We start from the raw sequence: 20,128 nt of genomic DNA on the forward strand, positions 1-20,128 counted from the left end.
TGAAGGAATGCTGCATTGCTGGAGGTGCTGTCCTTCAGGTCAAACACAAAATTTAGGCCCACAACTGTTCTCTCAATGTGTAAAAGGTTTGGAGTTCTCTTTAAAGAAGAGCGGGGCAGTTTCATTGGTGGCATGGCCAACACTTACAGCTTAGTTAACATCACCAAAAGCGATTATCTGGTTGTGATCTCATTGCTGTTTGTGAGAGCTCACTGTGCAATATTTGGCCATTGCATTCCTGCGAATACTTGTGAAAGCCTTGGGACTCCCATGTCTGAAAGATGATAGGGTAAATTTCGCTCTTCAAGGCCTGGGATTTAATGTGGTGGAATGGAATCGTCGTCTCTTTCCGGAACTTGACTCCGCTTTCATCGCGTTGCTTTCCACCATGGCCTTCCTGCCTCGAAGTAGCTCCCAGTACTCAATCTTGGTTTTGTGCATGTCTCAGGATGGCACGTTGTAATTGATACCCCAGGAGTTTTGAACGGGCTGGGCCTCAAATTCACATCACTCGGGAGGAAGGGAGGGGCTGGTATTCCGACAGTTGCCGTGCACCTCACCCTGAGCCACTGAAAGGCTTAGATTACCTGCCCAAAATAACCTTGCCACAAACCTGTTGGCGGAAACCATTTGGAATTTTTGTGTGTGTTGAAATTATTTTCTGATTCCCCTCCATGTTGTATTTCAGTGACCCCAATCAGCCGGTTCCACAGGACACAAAGTTCATCCACACAAAACCGAATCGGTTTGAGGAGGTTGCCTGGTCGAAGTACAACCCAAAGGATCAACTGTACCTTCACATTGGCCTGAAGCCAAGGGTGCGGGAACACTACCGGGCCACAAAGGTAGCTTTCTGGCTGGAGCTTGTCCCCCATTTGCACAATCTGAATGAGATCTTCCAGTACGTGTCAACCACCACAAAGGTCCCGCAGACGGACTCCACTCCGTTCCCGTATGTGACCAGGCGGGCCCCAGGGAAGTTATGGTCTTCCACTACCAAACGGCCACCCTTGACTCCCTCCCACAACCCCAAGCAGGCGAAAGAGACCCACAAGTCGAACCCCGACGAAACAACGGTCCTGATTGAGGACAAGCGGGACTACTCCACCGAACTGAGCGTCACCATCGCGGTGGGGGCCTCCTTGCTCTTCCTCAACATCCTGGCCTTCGCCGCCCTCTACTACAAGAAGGACAAGCGGCGCCACGAGACGCACCGGCGGCAGAGCCCGCAGCGCGGCACCGCCAACGATCTGGCCCACCTGCAGAACGAGGAGATCTTGTCGCTGCAGATGAAGCAGATGGACCACGACCACGAGTGCGAGTCGATGCAGACCCACGACACCCTCAGGCTCACCTGCCCGCCCGACTACACCCTCACCCTGCGGAGGTCTCCAGACGATATCCCGCTCATGACGCCCAACACCATCACCATGATCCCGAACACGTTGGCTGGGATGCAGCAATTACACACCTTCAATACTTTCACCGGAGGCCAGAACAGTACGAATTTGCCCCACGCACATTCGACGACTCGAGTATAGCTCCCTTCGGAGCGGTGTTCCCCATTCGTGGCTCCTTAGTTGGGTAGAAAGCTCATTTTTGAAATGATTTTAACAAGAGTTGAAGCAGAACATGTCAGAAAACCATCTGGATCCTACAAGTAGAAGACAAGTATTGAGTAGCTACTTTTTTGGGGGTGGGGGGGGGGGTTCATGTATTCACTTTCGTAGTTTCAATACTGGGGAGTGAAAATAAACGAGGGAAAGACAGAAAAGTAACAGTGCATTCTACAATCAGAAGAAACAGCATCAGTCTTTTATAAATGGTGAACATTTGAAAACTAATTTCACAATCCACTGTATCAGATGGATCTCTCAGAAACTGACAGCTCAGTCCAACCACACAGGGAATGGGCTCTTTATGACCATCTGGCGGAGACAGTGGGAAATATAAACTACGGGACAGTGTATTGAACAAAGGATTGCTCTAGTTTCAAAGTAAGTGACTGTACAGTATCTTCAATGTGCCATGTTGTGTTATACCCTTAATGCCAGGATCGATTACTGAACAAAAGGATTTTTTTTTTGCTTTGAAATGTGTGCTGTACTCCAATTGATGAATATGATGGTGTTTCACCGCTGAACGGACAATTCAGTTGCGTGGATCCCAAGTCTGTATGAAGTAAGACCAACTTGTCCTTCTGAACTGTATTTATGAAACTTTGTAAACATTTGTAAATAGCTGTGGGTTAAACAAAAAAAGCTTTTATTGTTCTTTTTAAGTTTAAAAGGATCAGCTTTTAGACAGCTTGTGCTTTCTACCATGTTCTTTCTGTATATACATAAGATAAACCATCTCCGTCCTCCACCAATTACTTTCCATGGATAATATGGTTCTTGGAGTACTTTTGAGTCTTGGGAATTCATAACATCAACCTCTGTAGAGGATATTGGTGCTCGCTTATGCTTACTGCCAGAAACATTTCTTCTATGTAACTTAGCTTATCTCTGTTTTAGATTATGTTAGTGCATGTTTAAGTATCGTAGCGAGCGACTGTGAATCTATATTTTCTTTTGGTACGTTCTGAGAAAGGATAAATGGGTCGTGAGGCGATGTGGGATTCATTCGTGAGGACGAGCAGACGGTTAGGTGGGATGGGGAGGGTTTACAAATAAACAATACTGTTAATATTAAGAGCAGACAAAAATAGTTTTCTCTCATCGTCCATCTTATGTCACTTCTTCAGTACAATGCTTTTGTTATTTGCCTTCGGGGGGAGGGGGGAGGGGTAGAGGCAGGAACCTGATTATTGACTCAATTTGGATAGCGGGTCCAGGCGTGATGTGACTGAGGGAAGGCAATTGGTTTAGTCAGGGTTTGTAAGAGTGTGTAGCAATTCTAGAAGGTCCGGAATAAATCTTTTTTTACTCCACGAGCTTCATGATGTCTGGGATACAAAGGCCAGGGGGAATAATGCAGAGATTGAAAATGTGTTCCCCATTTGGAGAAACATGCCTAGGAAGGACACAAACCTAGAAAACAAGTAATAGACTTTCATTTGAATCTTGTTGACTGTGTGCATTTTTTCCCTCATTATGTCCTATCCATTTTAAAGCACGAAGGGTGTCTAAATGTAGTATATCGATGTATATGTTTCCGTTCCACTTTTGTTTGCCTTAAGTGATAATAGACAATGACCTTTTGGCTGGACATATATATATATATAAAATTTTCAGCAGCTTTTTTAAATAAAATGATCACACTATTTTCTAATTTATTGTACTTTTGTTATGTATAATTAAATTGCTCGTACCCCCAGGCTAACCCCACGCCACCCCAGGTCGAATGTTTTAGCTTCCTTTAATATTCCGACCATTTTGATGCATTTGTGTGACATTCCTCATCCTCTGTTTTAAATGGAAACCCTCAGGGTCTGGGTACTGCTGGCAAGCGTGGCATTTAATACCCTGAGAAGGAGATGCAGCCATTTGAGCGCCTTTCCTCAGCACCTCTGAGGGCAGTCAACCTCAACCATGATGGTGTGGGACTGAGTCACAGAGAGGCCAGACTGCCTAAGGATGGCAAGTTCCATTTTCTAAAGGGGGTTACCGAATTAATTGGGACTGGTTTAGCTCAGTGGGCTAGACAGCTGGTTTGTGATGCAGAACAAGGCCAGCAGCACGGGTTCAACTGCCGTACCAGCTGATAATTCCGAATTCTCCCTCTGTGTACCCGAACAGGCGCCGGGGTGTGGCGACTAGGGGCTTTTCACAGTAACTTCATTGCAGTGTTAATGTCAGGCTGCTTGTGACAATAAAAGATTATTATTATTATTATTATTATTAATTGTGTTTTTTCAACAGTGCGCCAGCTTCATGGTCACTTCCACCGATTCTTATTTCAGGATTTAAAGAAAAACCATATTTCAAGTTTACAAGCTACCATTTCAATCCATCATTCACAGGATGTGGTAATTACTGTCTGGGCCAGTATTTATAATAATAATCTTAATTAGTGGCACAAGTAGGCTTACATGAACACTGCAATGAAGTTACCGTGAAACGCCCCCAGTCACCACATTCCGGCCCCTGTTCGGGTACACAGAGGGTGAATTCAGAATGTCCAATTCACCTAACAAGCACGTTTTTTGGGAATTGTGGGAGGAAACCGGAGCGCCCGGAGGAAACCGACGCAGACATAGGGAGATATTGCAGACTAAGCACAGACAATAACCCAAGCCAGGAATCAAACCCTTGTCCCTGGAGCTGTGAAGCAATAGTGCTAACCACTGTGCTACCCTGCCGCCCTATTGCCCATTCCTGACTGCCCTCGAACTGAGTGTCTTGCCGGGTTATTTCAAAGGGCGGTTAAGTTAAATTAAGTGTGGGTCTGTATTGGACAAGGACAGAAGGTTTTCTTCTCTAAAGGACAGCAGTGACATTTTACAACAATCGACAACAGTCATCATTAAACATTTCACAGAATCACAGCGTTGTTACGTTGCAGATAGAGGCCACTTGGCCCATCATGTCTGCACCGGCTCGCCAAACAAGCATCAAGGCCGTTCTCGCCTTTTTCCTCTACCCCTGAACATTGTTTCTATTAAAATAATCATGTAACGCCGTCTTGAATGCTTCGATTGAAACTGCTTCCACCACACTTTCAGGCAACGCATCCCAGACCCCAACCACTCGCTGTGTGAAAATGTTTTTTCTCACATCACATTTCCTTCTTTTGAACTCTTTAAATCTGTGCCCTGTCGTTTTTGATCGTTTCATAAGCGGGAACAGTTTCTCCCTGTCGACTCTGTCCAGCCCCCTCATGATTTTGAACATCTCTATCAAATCTCCGTCTCCTCTTCACTCCAAGGAGAACAGTCCCAACCTCTCCAATCTATCCTCATCACTGATGTTTCTCATCCCACGACTCATTCTTGTTAAACCTTTTCCTCACTCTCTCCAAAGTGTTCACATCCGCCCGACAGTGTGGTGTCCAGAACTGTGCACAATATGAGATCTAACTAGTGTCTTGCATAAGTTCAGAATCACCTCCTCACTCTTGTACCCTGTGCCCCTATTAATAAAGTCCAGAATACTTCAACTGCTCTGTTCACCTGTCTTGCCACCTTCAATGATCTTTGCACATCTTCACCCAAGTCCTTCTGTTCCTTGAGAATTTCACCCTTTATTTTATTTTGTCTCTGCATATTCTTCAAACCAAAATGCATCATTTAAAGCAAGGGAGTTAAACAACAGCAACAACTTGCATTTGCATAGCACCTTCAACGTTGTAAAACATCCCAAGGGATTTCACAGGACATGATCAAACAACGTTTGAGGGCAAGTCACCTGAAGATTGAAAGGAAGGTGGCTCGGTGCTTAGTTATAGTGACTGTCAGTGGTGGGACAATGAGACAGCCACATATTTGATTAATCTATATTCATGCCGTTTTTTGGGGGGAGGGAGCGTCAAGTGATACTGTGCCAGTGTTTTGCTAGTTTTCGGCATTTGTGAGTGAGGTAGCAAATCTTGGCCAGACAAAATTCTAACAAAGCTCTCAAAAATATGTCCAGTAACACGATCACTGCCAACAGAGGCAATACAATACAGGAGCTTGAGAAGTGGGTTGATCTTATTACATGGGTCCTGTGGTACAAGCTGACAGTGTAAATTAGAGGAGCATATTACTTAGCGACTTCCTAATCCACTCCCAAAACCAAAACAGATTGATGCCTCTCTTCAATATTCAGGCTGCTCAGTAAAATGTGCTAACTTGGGGCCCTTGCTAATATTAATAATCTTTATTAATGTCACAAGTAGGCTTACATTAACACTGCAATGAAGTTACTGTGAAAAGCCCCTAGTCGCCGCATTCCACCGGTACGGGTACACTGAGGGTGAATTCAGAATGTCCAATTCAAGCGTCTTTCAGACACGTGGAGAACGTGCAGACTCCGCACAGGCAGTGACCCAAACCAGGAACTGAACCCGGGACCCTGGCACTGTGAAGAAACAGTGCTAACCACTGTGCTACCATGCCACCCCTTATCCATTCCTGCCAAAATAAACTCCTTTACTGACGAAGCACGACATTGGTTGGAAATCCCAGTAGAGACACTGAGCCAAGGCCCCATCCGCCTGCTGGCGTGGGTGGTAAAAACCGAACGGCCCTCCTTTGAAGAGGAGCAGGGGAGTTTTCCCCTGTGTCCTGGGCAATATTCATCCCACAATCGACATCACTAAAAAAAAACAATTGGATTATTACAATTGCTGTGGGTGGGATCTTGCTGTGTGTGAATTGGCTGCCGTGTTTCCTACACGACAACAGTGGCAACATTTTTAAAAAGTGTTTCATTGGCTTCGAGAGGCGCGGTGCTCGTGAAAAGTACTGTAAAAAGGCAAGTCTTTCTTTCCTTTCTCTTAAAACAGCATAAAATAAGAATCAAAGACAAAAAAAGCTGGAAAGTCTCAGCTGGCCTGACAGCATCTGTGGAGAGAGAGCGGAGCTAACATTTCGAGCTTGGATGACTCTTTGTCAAAGTTAACATTATAATATAAGGACAATCGATTTCTCAAAACTACATTGAAATAAAGTGCACATATAAAAGTCCAATATTATTTACGTCAGATCTAACCTTGCCATCTCCTGGTTCCCTGCTGCGGATAAATTGATTGTCATATTTCATTACAGTTAGCTTGCGATGGTGCTCCAATATGTGGTACATTGATTGTGAAGTGCCTCAGGGTATCCTATGGTGGTGAAATGTGTTACAGAAATGCAAATATTTTTGTTCTTTAATAAGGCAGCGAAACCTCTTCCTCATGGCAATGGAAGGGAAACCTGCTTTGCATTCACATCTGATCTTTTGCTGACAGGAATCAGCTGAGGGCTTCATAAACTTTTTTATTCGCTCATGGGATGTGGGGTTCGCTGGCTGGGCCAGCATTTATTACCCATACCTAGTTGCCCTTGGGAAGGTGGTCCAACCATTTGTCCTCCTTGAACATCTGCAGTCTCTGTAGCGTAGGTACACCCACAGCGCTGTTAGGGAGGGAGTTCCAGGGCCTTGCGACAGTGAAGGAACGGCGATATATTTCCAAGTCAGGATGGTGCGTGACTTGGAGGGAACCCCTTTGCGGTGGGGTTCCCATGCATCTGCTGCCCTTGCCTTACATAGTAGGGGTCGCAGGTTTGGAAGGTGCTGTTCAAGGAGTCTTGGTGAGTTCCTGCAGTGCACCTTGTAGATGGTACACACTGCTGCCCCTGTGCAACTGATGCATATGTGAACAGATGAAAAATGATGGACAGGAAAACGTCCATCTGCCTACTTGATGTGTCACCTATGATTGTGGTGCTAATGTGCCGCAATTAAGGGCAGTACGGTAGCATTGTGGATAGTGCAATTGATTCACAGCTCCAGGGTCCCAGGTTTGATTCCGGCTTGGGTCACTGTCTGTGCGGAGTCTGCACATCCTCCCCGTGTGTGGGTGGGTTTCCTCCGGGTGCTCCGGTTTCCTCCCACAGTCCAAAGATGTGCAGGTTAGGTGGATTGGCCATGATAAATTGCCCCGAGTGTCCAAAATTGGCCTTAGTTTTGGGTGGGGTTACTGGGTTATGGGGATAGGGCGGAGGTGTTGACCTTGGGTAGGGTGCTCTTTCCAAGAGCCGGTGCAGATTCGATGGGCCGAATGGCCTCCTTCTGCACTGTAAATTCTATGTAAATTCTATGTAAATACGGACACCCACCATTCAACCCTCAAACTGCACAACCTTCTCAGAAAAGCGAAAGAACAGATGCAAACCCAGGCAAGAACAAAGTCATGTCAAGGCTGGAAATCAAAAATAAAAGCATAAAATGCTGGAACTACTCAGCCGTTCTGGGCAGCACCTGTGGAGAGAGAAACAGAGTCAACGGCTGGATTTCAGTTCTTCAGTGAATGGGTTTGGAGTGAGTTAAAATCGCACCCAGGGTTTCAGATTGATGACTCTTACCGAGAGTGGGGAATTTAATTTAGACCGGCCTTGTTTTCTCCTCTCACTACCAATCCGTACGCAGAAAGGATTTCCCCCATTTATGAGTGGAGCGCTGTATTTTCCTCAACCCTTCAGCCTTGGGAGTGATCCGATCCTCCATTGATAACTCCATGGCAAACTTGGGATCGGGTAAAATCAGAGGGTTAGTTTATTTGACAAGCATTTAAAATGTGGAGGGGAGGGTGTCGCCACGTAGCCCCAGGTACATCCATAGCGTAAAAGAGGGACGAAAGGAGTTCGAGCCAAGACGACAGACAAGAAAATAAGAATTATGGTTTCATGTGAATCCAGAGCGCAGTCAAAAAAACCCAATGGTGTATTCCTTCAGAGAGGTTAGCTGCCTGACACTGATACAGGCTGATCCACTTTTCCAGAAGTGATGACTTGCATGATGGGAGAAGACACAGAGATGAATTAGCCTTGTCAGCTCAGGTTCAGAGGTTCAAATGTTGCCGTGGAACACAGTGTAGGTGAGGACCAGGCAATTTAAAACTTAGTCAGAGCTCTTTCCTTTGCGACCTGTTAGATGGTAAATGGTAAACAGAGGCAGGCTGTTAGCCTGGAGTCCTCCTCTGAGGCTAAACCGTGCCTGAAGATGGGACCCAAAAGCTGTATAATTAAAGCAATTCATGTCTTGGTCATGTTTTGAGTTGAGCTATTCAGCTAACGAGGCCTCCGTGTTAAAACCCATTGGGTGGGATTCTCTGTCCCACCGCACCCGCTTTCTGGTACGCCCACCCCCACCCCCGCCCCGGCTGTGAGATTCTCCATCCCGGCAGCCGGTCAATGGGGTTTCCCATTGTGGGCACCCCCCCATGCCGTCTGCAGGCATGAGTGCGCTGCCGGCAACACAGACGATCCGGCCGACGGAGAATCCAGCCCCATTGCGTTTTGCACAGAGAATCAGTCGCGCAATGTTGGAGACGAGGGGTCTCAATAGCTCTGCCTTTGTCCAGAGCTGGCTGGTGCAGTCACCTCTTCTACTAGCCCCTTGTGTTGGCTTGGCTCGAATGTTCATGCAATTCAAGAAATGTTACGTTCCAGGGGTTTGATGGGTTAGCCTTTGTCCAATCATAAACTGCTCAGAAACTTCCAGAGCCACCATCATGTGGTCAGCCACGGTCATTTTACCAATCCAACTATTTGCCCATTTTAAAACGAATATTAATGTTATAAAGTAGCCAGGAAAATAGAGCATGCGCAAACCCCACTCAGACAAGCACCCAAGGCTGGAATCGAACCCGGGTGGGTCCCTGGCGCTGTGAGGCAGCAGCGCTAACCACTGTGCCCACTGTGCCAGAGAAAATGTCTGCAATACCTCTCCAAGCACTTTACATGAGCAAAGCTAGTGCAAGGGCCAACTCTGGCCCTGAGGTGTGTGATACAGTCCCTAATTCTTGTACGAGATGATTCCCTTGCCAGACAGATACAGGTCCAGCTCTGGATTGAAGGAATTCAGCAGATCAGCAGTCAGCATTGTGAGACTGCGTAATTTCCAGCAAATAACATTGATTATAACTTCCTTCATGCATCCTTTCAACCAGGATCAATTAAATCCACTGAAGCTTTCATTTATTATTCACAGGATAATGATAACTGCAGTTCCATTTCATTGATCAGGTAGCTAAGAATCTGCACCGCTGATGTCAACCAATAAACATGTCACCTGACATAGGAACATCTGAAATAGGAGCAGGGGTGGGCTATATCGCTGTTCGAACCGCTCCAGTATTCAATACAATCATGGCTAATCTTCAACTCCAAGTCCATTTTCTCGTCCTCTCTCCAAATCCCTTGATTCCCTGAGAGACCAAAATGTGTCTATCCCTGCCTTAAATGTATGCAACGATGGAGCACCCACAACCCTCAAAGGTTCTTCTCAGCCCTTTGAGTGAAGGTATTTCTCCTCATCCCAGTTCTAAATGATCAACCCCTTTATCCTGACGCTATGCCACTGTGTTCTGGAGCCCCAGCCAAGGGAAACAACTTCAGAGTATCTCCTTTGCCCAGGCCCCATCAGAACCCTGTATATTTCAACGGGAGCGCTGCTAATTTTTCTAAACTTCAGAGAATATAGGCCTAATTTACTCATCCTCTCATTAAAGGACAACCCTCTCATGCCAAGGACTAATCTGGTGAACCTTCACTGCACCTTTTCCAAGGGAAGCATATCTTTCCTCAAATACGTATCCCCGGTTTGGGCTCACCAAAACCCTGTACAACTGGAGTAAGACTTACCCACTTTTGTATTCCAATGCCCCTGTAATAAAGGTCAACTTTCCATTTGCCTTCTTAATTGCTTGTTGCACCTGCATGCAAATTTGCTGCTCCTTTTATTTGTGTACTCCAGTCCCTCTCAATGCCAACATTTACAATTTTGACGTCTTTTAAAAATATTCTGTTCTTCTATTCTCATTACCAAAGCCAACTCATGCCTCTTTCCCAACTCCAAAAGCCTCTCATACATTCCATGCCACCCGATGCCCCTCTGCCCACCCCATTACCCTATAAAGCCACAATGCCAACTTAATGCCAACTCATGCACCCCACCCACCACCATTTCCCTTGCACCCTCTGCGTCAATTCACCCAGTTCCATCCTGAGCAGGACGCAGGGCCTATGCCGTGATGAAGTAAAATTACGATCTACATGTCTGATTGATGACTTCACTATTTCAAGAAAACACTCTCATATAAAGAAGCAATTTACCACATTGAAATTCTTTCAACCAAACAATCACTATGAAAAACAAACATTGCCCTAAAATACTTAATCCCTAATAAAAACAATTTTTATGCATAGGCTCACATCAAAACCCTGATAACCATTTGGAACTGTCAATGAACTGTGAATTGACAGGCACCCCACTGTGACAATGATAGGTTGTAAAATCAGCCATGCAGCACAATTCCTATGATAACCCTCAGGCTTATGCCAACAGATGAAGTGAAAGCGGAATCACTATATTTTTTCTTGAAATGCAGACTGTTCTTAAATTTAAAGGATAATATTTAAATGCCTTAACAACTTGACAGGTTGAGAGAGTATATCCTCTTTTTACTCATATTCATGCCAACATTAACAATTATAAAGGGTACTTGACCTCTCCAAAATGGCATCTGACCTCCCCTAGAGGGCACCTCATCTTTCCCAAAGATATTATTGGACCTATCCAAAAGAGTACCTTACCTCTCCACAACGGTGCCTTCTCTCTCCAAGGATCTGTGGAAAATTTAGCCCTCCTCTTGAAAAATGGCAAGCCCACAAGCCATTTTTTAGACATCCTATGAGTTAAAATTGAATCCGTTTGAATGCAACTGCACTTTTACACATTACAAGTGCCTCTGTGAAACACAGGTGTGCAAACTATAATCTGCCCTGACAGGTGCCTGGTTTGGGGTTGGGCCTTCATAATTGCGGCTTTTACCATCCTATTCTGAAAGTATTTCAATATAAACTCACTGTGGTAAACACCACTGATCATACACTACATGTATTACAGTACTGCCATTGTACTCCAGTCATTACAGTAAATCCCGGCCTGCTTGCTCCTCCCAGCAGGCTCAGTATAAAAGTGTACGCTCTCCTACACCTGCCCCCATTCTGGTTCCAGCTGCAGGAGGCTTAACATCTAGCACAATAAAGCCTCAATTGTTCACCATTCATCTCGTAGTCATTGATGGTTCATCACTCACCTTGTACTTTCTATCTGCTAAACTTGAGACTGTACCCCCTCAATCTTGGATTGTGTCCATTCTGGTAATAATCTTGAATGCTTGAGTAACATCACCCCTGAAATATTTTCTTCATGGATTGTGGGCATCATGGGCAACATATGATCCATACCTAATTTCTCTTGAGAATTTTGTGCCAATCCACCATATTGAACCGCTGCAGTCCACAGGTGCACCCATAGTAATGTCAGGAAGGGAGTTCCTGGACTTTGACCCCGTAATGATGAGGAATGGCGATAGCTGTCCATATCAAGATGGTGTGCAACTTGGAGAAGAACTTGCACCTTTGCCCTTTGAGATAGTCGATGTTGAGCTTTTCAAAGAGGCCTTGGTGAGTTTTTGCTATGCATCTTGTGGACGGTGCGCATTGCTGCCACAGTGTGTCAGTGGTGATGAGTGACTGTTGAAGGTGGTAGATGGGGTGACAATCAGGAGGGCTGCTTCGGCCCTTGAGAATGTCAAACTTCTTAAGTGTTTGAGCTGCACTCATCCTGGCAAGTGGAAAGCATTCTGTCACCTTCCTGACTTTTGCCTGGGACTCTGGAGTGTCAAGAGGTGAGTTCCTCACAGCGGAATAATACTTGAAGGCTGTTTTACTGCCCTTTTCTGTATTGACACCAGTGACCATTAATTTGTGACTTAATGCACCAATTCCCTCTGAATGCACATTGTTATGGTGTAACCCTGGCCAGTTATTGTCCAGAAATGACATAATCTCTGATCCATCAGCACAGGAAATTCCCTGTTGTGTGGGGACACCTCAGAAGATCCAGCAAAGAAGGCCCTGAACTTTCTTAATCTTGCCCATCAGGAATGAGGACCCCATTGTCTCCTCATTACAACACGTAGCTCTTATTCCAGCGAATCCGCTGGGCGTTTACGACGCATTCATGACACCACATGGAAGGATAAAGTTAACAATGAAGCAGCCTTTTCCAGGGCAAACATCCTTGCGCTGGTCAAGCAAAGAAGTGTTTGCTGGCTTGGGCGCATGCACAGGCTGGAAGATGGCCGCAGCAGCAAGGAAATGCTGCACGAGGAGGAAGCCCACACCAATGGAACAGCAGGGAGCCCAGAGCCCCGATTCAAGTACCCTGTCAAAAGAGACATGAAAGCCCCCAGCATGAATCACAACAAAGGGGAAACTCTTGCTGATGATCAAAACACATGCCGGCGACTTAAGCTGTGGGCATGAACAGGTACAAAAATTATCAGAAAGGCTGATAGAATGCTGACCTTTATGTTTGGTAGACTGTGACAAAAGAGGATGCAAATCAAGCTTCAGTTGGATAAAAAAATCTTGGGTCGACCAGACATGGAGTACTATGAGCAGTCCTGGGGACCACACCTTCGGGAGAATGTATTGGCCGTGAGATGCATTGCTACTTATGTGAATGATAACTGGATTCCAAAAGTTAAATTCTACAGAACCCCTACTGTGCATAAGGAGGCCATTTGGCTCAACGGGTCTGCCCCGACCCTCTGAAAGAGCATCCTACCGAGGCCCACACCCCCACCCTATCCCCCTCACCCCAGATATAAGGCAAAATTACGCAAACTAGAGTTTTCATGGACTTTTGGAAAAGTAAGCGGTAATGTTTTCAAGATATTAAAGGGAATGACAGGAAGAAACCGTTTCTCTCAGATTTAAAAAAAATCTTCTTTCATGGCCTGTGGTTGGCCCTGGCTCGGCCAATGTTTGTTGCCCACAAGGCCATTTCAAAGGACAGTTAAGGCTGAAGCACATTGTTGTGGTCTGGAGTCACATGTAGGCCAGACCAAGTGAGGTTGGCAGATTTCCTTCCCTTGTAGGATGTTAGTGAACCAGATGGGTTTGTACGACAATCAACAATAGTTTCATGGTCGCTATCACTGAGGCTAGCCTTCATTTTTAGATTTTATTAACGGGGCAGCATGGTGGCACAGTGGTTAGCACTGCTGCCTCTTAGCACCAGGGACTCGGGTTCAATTCCAGGGGTGACTCTCTGTGTGGAGTTTGCACTTTCTCCCCGTGTCTGCGCGGGTTTCCTCCGGGTGCTCCGGTTTCCTCTCACAGTCCAAAGATGTGCAGGTTAGGTGGATTGGCCATGCTAAATTGCCCCTTGGTGTCCAAAAGGCTAGGTGGGGTTACTGGGTTACGGGGATAGGGTGGGGGAGTGGGACTATGTAGGGTGTTCTTTCAGAGGGTCGGTCAGACTCGGTGGGTGGAATGGCCTCCTTCTGCTCCGTAGTAATTCTATTCTACGAATTTAAATTCCACCAGCTGCTGTTGTGGAATTTGAAACCATATAATAATACTAATAACCTTTATTATTGTCACAAGTAAGCTTACATTAACACTGCACTGAAGGTACTGTGAAAATCCCCTAGTTACCACATTCCGGCGCCTGTTCGGGTACACTGAGGGAGAATTCAGAATGCCCAAATGACCTAACAGCACATCTTTCGGGACTTGTGGGAGGAGACTGGAGCACCTGGAGGAAACCCACGCGGACACAGGGAGAATGTACAGGCTCCGCACAGACAGTGATCCAGCCGGGAATCGAACCTGGGATCCCTGCCCTGTGGAGAAACAGTGCTAACCACTGTGCTACCGTGTCACTGGAACATTAGCCTAGACCTCTTGATTATTAGTCCAGTGACATGACCATGATGTCATCATTTCCCCTGGGGCTCCTGGACCCGGAGGCATTGTGATAATAATAAAGATTATTATTAGTAGTTGTAGTAGTAGAATTCCATTGCACTCCTGGCTTGTGTCTTGTCGGTAGTGGACTCACTTTGGGGAGTCAAGAGGTGAGTTACTTGCCGCAGGATTCCCAGCCTCCGGCCTGTTCTTGCAGCCAGAGTATCTTTGTAGTTGATTAGGTTCAATCTCTGGTTAATTGTAACCCTCGCCCCCAGGTCGTTGATAGTGGGGAATTCAGCAATGGTAATGCCGTTGAATATCAAGGGTCATGGTTAGATGCTGTCTGACTGAAGATGGGCAACACCAGGCACTTTTGTGGCGCTAATGTTTCTTGCCATCTGTCGTCCACAACCTGGATATTGCCCAAGTCTTGTAAGAATTTGGGCATGGACTGTTTCGGTGTCTGAGGAGTTACGGATGGTGCTGAACATTGTGCCATCATCCGCAAACATCCCCACTTCCGACCTTATGATGGAAGGGAGGTCATTGATGAAGCAGCTGATGCCGATTCCACCTAGTCTTAATGGGGAACGTCACATCTGACCTCAGTTAAGCACTTCTGGAGAATTGAATAAAATATCAGACGCTGTATTTGACCTGTGAGGGGAGAATTTCTGCAGGGATTATATTTCCATTGCCCTGGACAGGCAAACATGAATGAGATTGCAACTTGAAAAAAAACCCGAAGAAGACGTAGAAAACCGACTCAACTTCAGAATTTCACAGGGTATTGATTCAGATTAGAAGTCTCTTTTGTGCTGATCCCGTAATTAGATTCTTGTGAGCTTGGTGATAAGCCTGGAGGCTTTTTGGCTTCTTCATTGCAGGAAAAGCAGATGCTTATGGCTTGCTCTCTCTACATTAATCCAAATTAGCTGGGACAGAAACAATGTCCTCAGGCTTGTTACTTGGAAAATGATCAGGGTGCTTCTCGTTGAAATGGGTTTGATATGATTGAATGTACTGAGGATGCTGGAAATCTGATCTGAAAACAGAAAATGTTGGAACTCAACAGCAAGTGAGACACCATCTGAGACACAGAGTTAATGTTTCGGGTCTGCGATCTTACCCCAGAACTCATTGTATGAATTACATCGGCTATCTTGATTCCTGCAGGGAACAAATGTTTTCGATGCGCTTTACTCTTGACAGGGTCTGGTGGGCCCCACCCTGTACACGTCAGAAAATGGGATCTGAGAACAAATTAGGCCATTCAGCCCCTCAAGCTTTCCCTACCATTTGATCAGATCGTGGTTGGTGTGGTTGTGGTTTTAATTTCTGTCTGCCTCTCACACCCTGGACTCTTGTCTTTCGAAAATCTATCCAACTCTTACTCCTAAACTGTTGCCCCAATTTTCACTAGATCCCTCTGCACCTTGAAATTCTGCAGCCGTTCTGCATTTAAGTAATGCTCTGCCTTTTTATTCTACCTGCCCAAGTGAACAACATTTTCTCACATTATACCCTATCTGCCAGATTTTTGTCCGATCCCTCAACCTATATTTATATCCTTCTGCAACCTCCTTCTCTCCCCATCACAACATATTTTCCTACCTATCTTCGTGGCATCTGCAAACGTAGCAATTTTTCTCCCCCTTAGCAAAGTCATTGATGTAAATTATAAAAGGTTAAGACCTCAGCAGATCCCTGTGGGACTCCGCTCATCACATCTTGCCAGAGAAAGATCCATTTATGCATACTCCATGTTTTCTGCCAGCCACACAGTTTCTTATCCTTGTTGATTTGTTACACCCGATGCAATGTGCTTTTATTATTTGCAATAATCTTTGATGTCGCACCTTATCAAATGCTTTCTTGAAATCCACGTACAGTACATCCACAGGCTCCCCTTTATCCACAGCTCATGTTACTCCATCCAAGAACTCCAATAAATTGGTGAAACATGACTTTCCTTTCACAAAACCATGCTGACTCTTCCCGATTACCTTGCGTTTTTTGAAGCACCTTCCCCATGACAGATGTCAAGCTAACTGGTTTATAGTTTGCTGTTTTCTCCCTCCCACCCTTCTCGAGAAAAGGGCTCACATTTGCTACTTTGCGGTCTGATGGATCCTTCCCGAACCAAGGGAATTTTGGAAAATCTACTGCCTCATTAGCCACCTCTGTTAAGATCCTAGGATGAAGTCCATCAGGACCCGGAGACTTGTCAGCCATATCTCCCCCAGTTTGCTCAGTATGACTTCCCCAGTGATTATAATTTCACCAAGTTCCCCTCACCCCTCCTCTCCCTGATTTACAGCTATGACTGGAATGTTTTTGCATCTTCGATACAGAAGGCAAAAGCAAAATATTCGTTCATTTCTGTGGTGATATGCATCACCGTAGATACACAAGGGGTTAATGTAAGTACACGTAGACTAGCTAGACACTAGAGGGAGCACCAGAGACATGACACACGGACACTCAACCAATAGGTCAGTAAGATAGGACACGACGAATGGGCATTCACGATACACACAGAGGTGACACTGCCACAGGGGGGCATTACACCAACCCATATATAAAGGACACAGCACATATGATCTTCCTCTTTCCAGTGGAGACACTCAGTGAGTACAGACACAGGGTTGATTCAACATTACACCCACCACGTGGATTGTAGCAGACTGGTTTGTCAGCCTGATTAGCTATAGAAGGATTAACAGTAGTGGCGAACCCAAGTAGGAGAATTGTAAATAGTTCAATAAACGTGTTGAAGTTATCTCCACGTCTGAACCTTCCTTTGTCAGAGTGCACATCAAGGAAGCTGTTTATGCTACGCCAAGAGCATAACAAGACAATTTCATCTTCCATTTCCTTATTACCTATTATTTATTTATTTTTTCCCAAATTTAGAGTACCCAATTAATTTTTTCCAATTAAGGGGCAATTTAGCGTGGCCAATCCACCTAGTCTGCACATTTTTGGGTTGTGGGGGCTGAACCCATGCAATCATGGAGAGAATGTGCAAACTCCACACAGACAGTGACCCAGAGCTGAGAGTGAACCTGGGACCTCTGCGCCGTGAGGCGTCAGGGCTAACCCACTGCGTCACCGTGCTGCATTATATTACCTATTATTAACTCCCCATTCTCACTCTCTGGAAGACCAACACTCACTTTACCAACCATCACCCTTTATATATAGCTGCAGAAACTCTTATTATCCATTTTTACAATTCTGGTTGGCTTTCTCTCATACTCTCTAATCTTGCCCTATGCCCGTTCTTTATATTTTGACCAATCACCTGACCTGCCACCCAGCTTTGTGAAATTCTATGCTTTTTTCCTTAAGTTTTATACTTCTTTAGTTAACCCTGGAGGGTGGCTCCACCTCTTCAAAATTTTCTTTCTCGTCGGACTATAATTATTCTGTGTATTCTGAAATATCTTCAAAGGTCTGCAGCTGTTTCTCTATTGATCTATCCTCTAGCCCTCGCTTCCCAGTTCACTTTAGCCAGCTCAGCTTTGGAGGGGAGGGGCAAGGTAGGTGGACTGGTGATGCCATATTGCCCCTTAGTGTCCAAAGATGAGAGGTTAGGTGTAGTGCCCATACTAAATTGCCCCTTATTGTTCAAATATGTGTAGGTTATGTTACGGGGTTACAGGGATGGGGCAGGGGAGTGGTCCTAGATGGAGTGCTCTTATGGAGGGTCGGTGCAGATCCGATGGGCCGAATGGCCTCCTTCTGCACTGTAGGAATTCTATGGCTATTTCCATGGTTTCATGGCCACATAGTTTACCTTAGTTAAGTTTAAAATACTAGTCTTAGACCCACTCTTCTCCCTTTCAAACTCATATTACCGCTGCTACACAGGGTTTCCATCACTTTGAAATCATGAATTAATCCTGTCGAATTATACAATACCAAGTCTAATATAATGCGGAGCTAGTTTCCTGATTTATACCATGCTCTACTTTACCAATACTGTTTGATGGCCAGTGAATCACGACTCAGTACCCACTTCTCCCCATCAATCTTTGAACCGTCCATTCATCTTTCAAGTCTTATTTGTCCTCTGCCAATTTGCACATGGCTCAGATAACAATCCAGAGATTATTACCTTTGAGGTTCTTCTTCTTAATTTGGTGCCCAGCTCTTCATATTGACGACGCAAAAATGTCCTGCCTATGTTACTAGTACCTACGTGAACCATGGCAACTGCATCATTTCCCATCCCACAGTAAGTTCCTCTCCAGAATGTTCAGAGTTAGGGTGCTGATGACACCACCGCAGTGGGTCGGATTTCAAACAATGACGAGACAGAGTATAGGAAGGAGATAGAGAATCTGGTGAACTGGTGCGACGACAATAATCTCTCCCTCAATGTCAACAAAAGAAAGTCATCGACTTCAGGAAGCGTAGTGGAGAACATGCCCCTGTCTACATGGGGCAGCACAGTAGCATTGTGGATAGCACAATTGCTTCACAGTTCCAGGGCCCCAGTTTCGATTTCGGCTTGGGTCACTCTCTGTGCGGAGTCTCCACATCCTCCCCGTGTGTGCTCTGGTTTCCTCCCACAGTCCAAAGATGTGCAGGTTCGGTGGATTGGCCATGATAAATTGCCCTTAGTGTCCAAAATTGTCCTTAGTGTTGGGTGGGGTTACTGGGTTATGGGGATAGGGTGGAGGTGTTGACCTTGGGTAGGGTGCTCTTTCCAAGAGCCGGTGCAGAATCGATGGGCCGAATGGCCTCCTTCTGCACTGTAAATTCTATGATAATCTATGATTAATCTAGGACAAAGGTTCGGCACAACATAGTGGGCCGAAGGGCCTGTTCTGTGCTGTATTTTCTATGTTCTATGTTCTATGTTCTACATCAATGGGGACGAAGTAGAAAGGGTCGAGAGCTTCAAGTTTTTAGATGTACAGATCACCAACCTGTCCTGGTCCCCCCATGCCAACACTATAGTTAAGAAAGCCCACCAACGACTCTACTTTCTCAGAAGACTAAGGAAATTTGGCATGTCAGCTACGACCCTCACCAATTCCTACAGATGCACCATAGAAAGCCTTCTCTCTGGTTGTATCAAAGCTTGGTATGGATCCTGCTCTGCCCAAGATTGCAGGAAACTACAAAAGGTCGTGAATGTAGCCCAGTCCATCACGCAAACCAGCCTCCCATCCATTGACTATCTATAATTCCCGCTGCCTCAGAAAGGCATCCAGCATAATTAAGGACCCCACGCAACCCGGACATACTCTCTTCCACCTTCTTCCGTCAGGAAAAAGGTACCAAAGTTTGAGGTCACGTACCAACCGACTCAAGAACAGCTTCTTCCCTGCTGCCATCAGACTTTTGAATGGACCTACCTCGTATTAAGTTGATCTTTTCTCTGCACCTTGCTATAACTGTAACATTATATTCTGCAGCCTCTCCTTCCTTCCTTATGTACGGTATGCATTGTTTGTACAGCATGCAAGAAACAATACTTTTCACTGTATACTAATACATGTGACAATAATAAATCAAAGCAAATCAAATCAAAAAAAATGTCACGAAACCTTTCAATAAGATCACCTCTCATTCTTCTAAACTCCACTGGGTTAAGGCTCAACCTTCCTTCGTATGATAAAACCTTCATCCCGGGAATGTGTCGAGGGAATATTCTCCAAACTGCGCCAAACACAATTACATCCTTTTTTAAATAAGGCGACCAAAACCGTGCAC

At 45.4% G+C, this 20,128-nt stretch overlaps 1 protein-coding gene across 2 annotated transcripts in view; it reads left to right on the forward strand.

Moving 5' to 3' along the window:
• Positions 1-1,703, forward strand: part of nlgn4xa (neuroligin 4 X-linked a) — a 307,693-nt gene extending 305,990 nt beyond the window's left edge. For both annotated transcript variants that reach the window (XM_038818165.1, XM_038818166.1), the window contains one exon: positions 689-1,703. In XM_038818165.1, the coding sequence (XP_038674093.1) occupies positions 689-1,541 (853 nt within the window). In that variant the 3' untranslated portion in view covers positions 1,542-1,703. The remainder of the gene's footprint in view (positions 1-688) is intronic.
• The last annotated feature ends 18,425 nt before the right edge of the window (positions 1,704-20,128 follow it).

Source organism: Scyliorhinus canicula, chromosome 14 (assembly GCF_902713615.1).
Source record: "Scyliorhinus canicula chromosome 14, sScyCan1.1, whole genome shotgun sequence".
NCBI classification, from domain to species: Eukaryota; Metazoa; Chordata; class Chondrichthyes; order Carcharhiniformes; family Scyliorhinidae; genus Scyliorhinus; species Scyliorhinus canicula.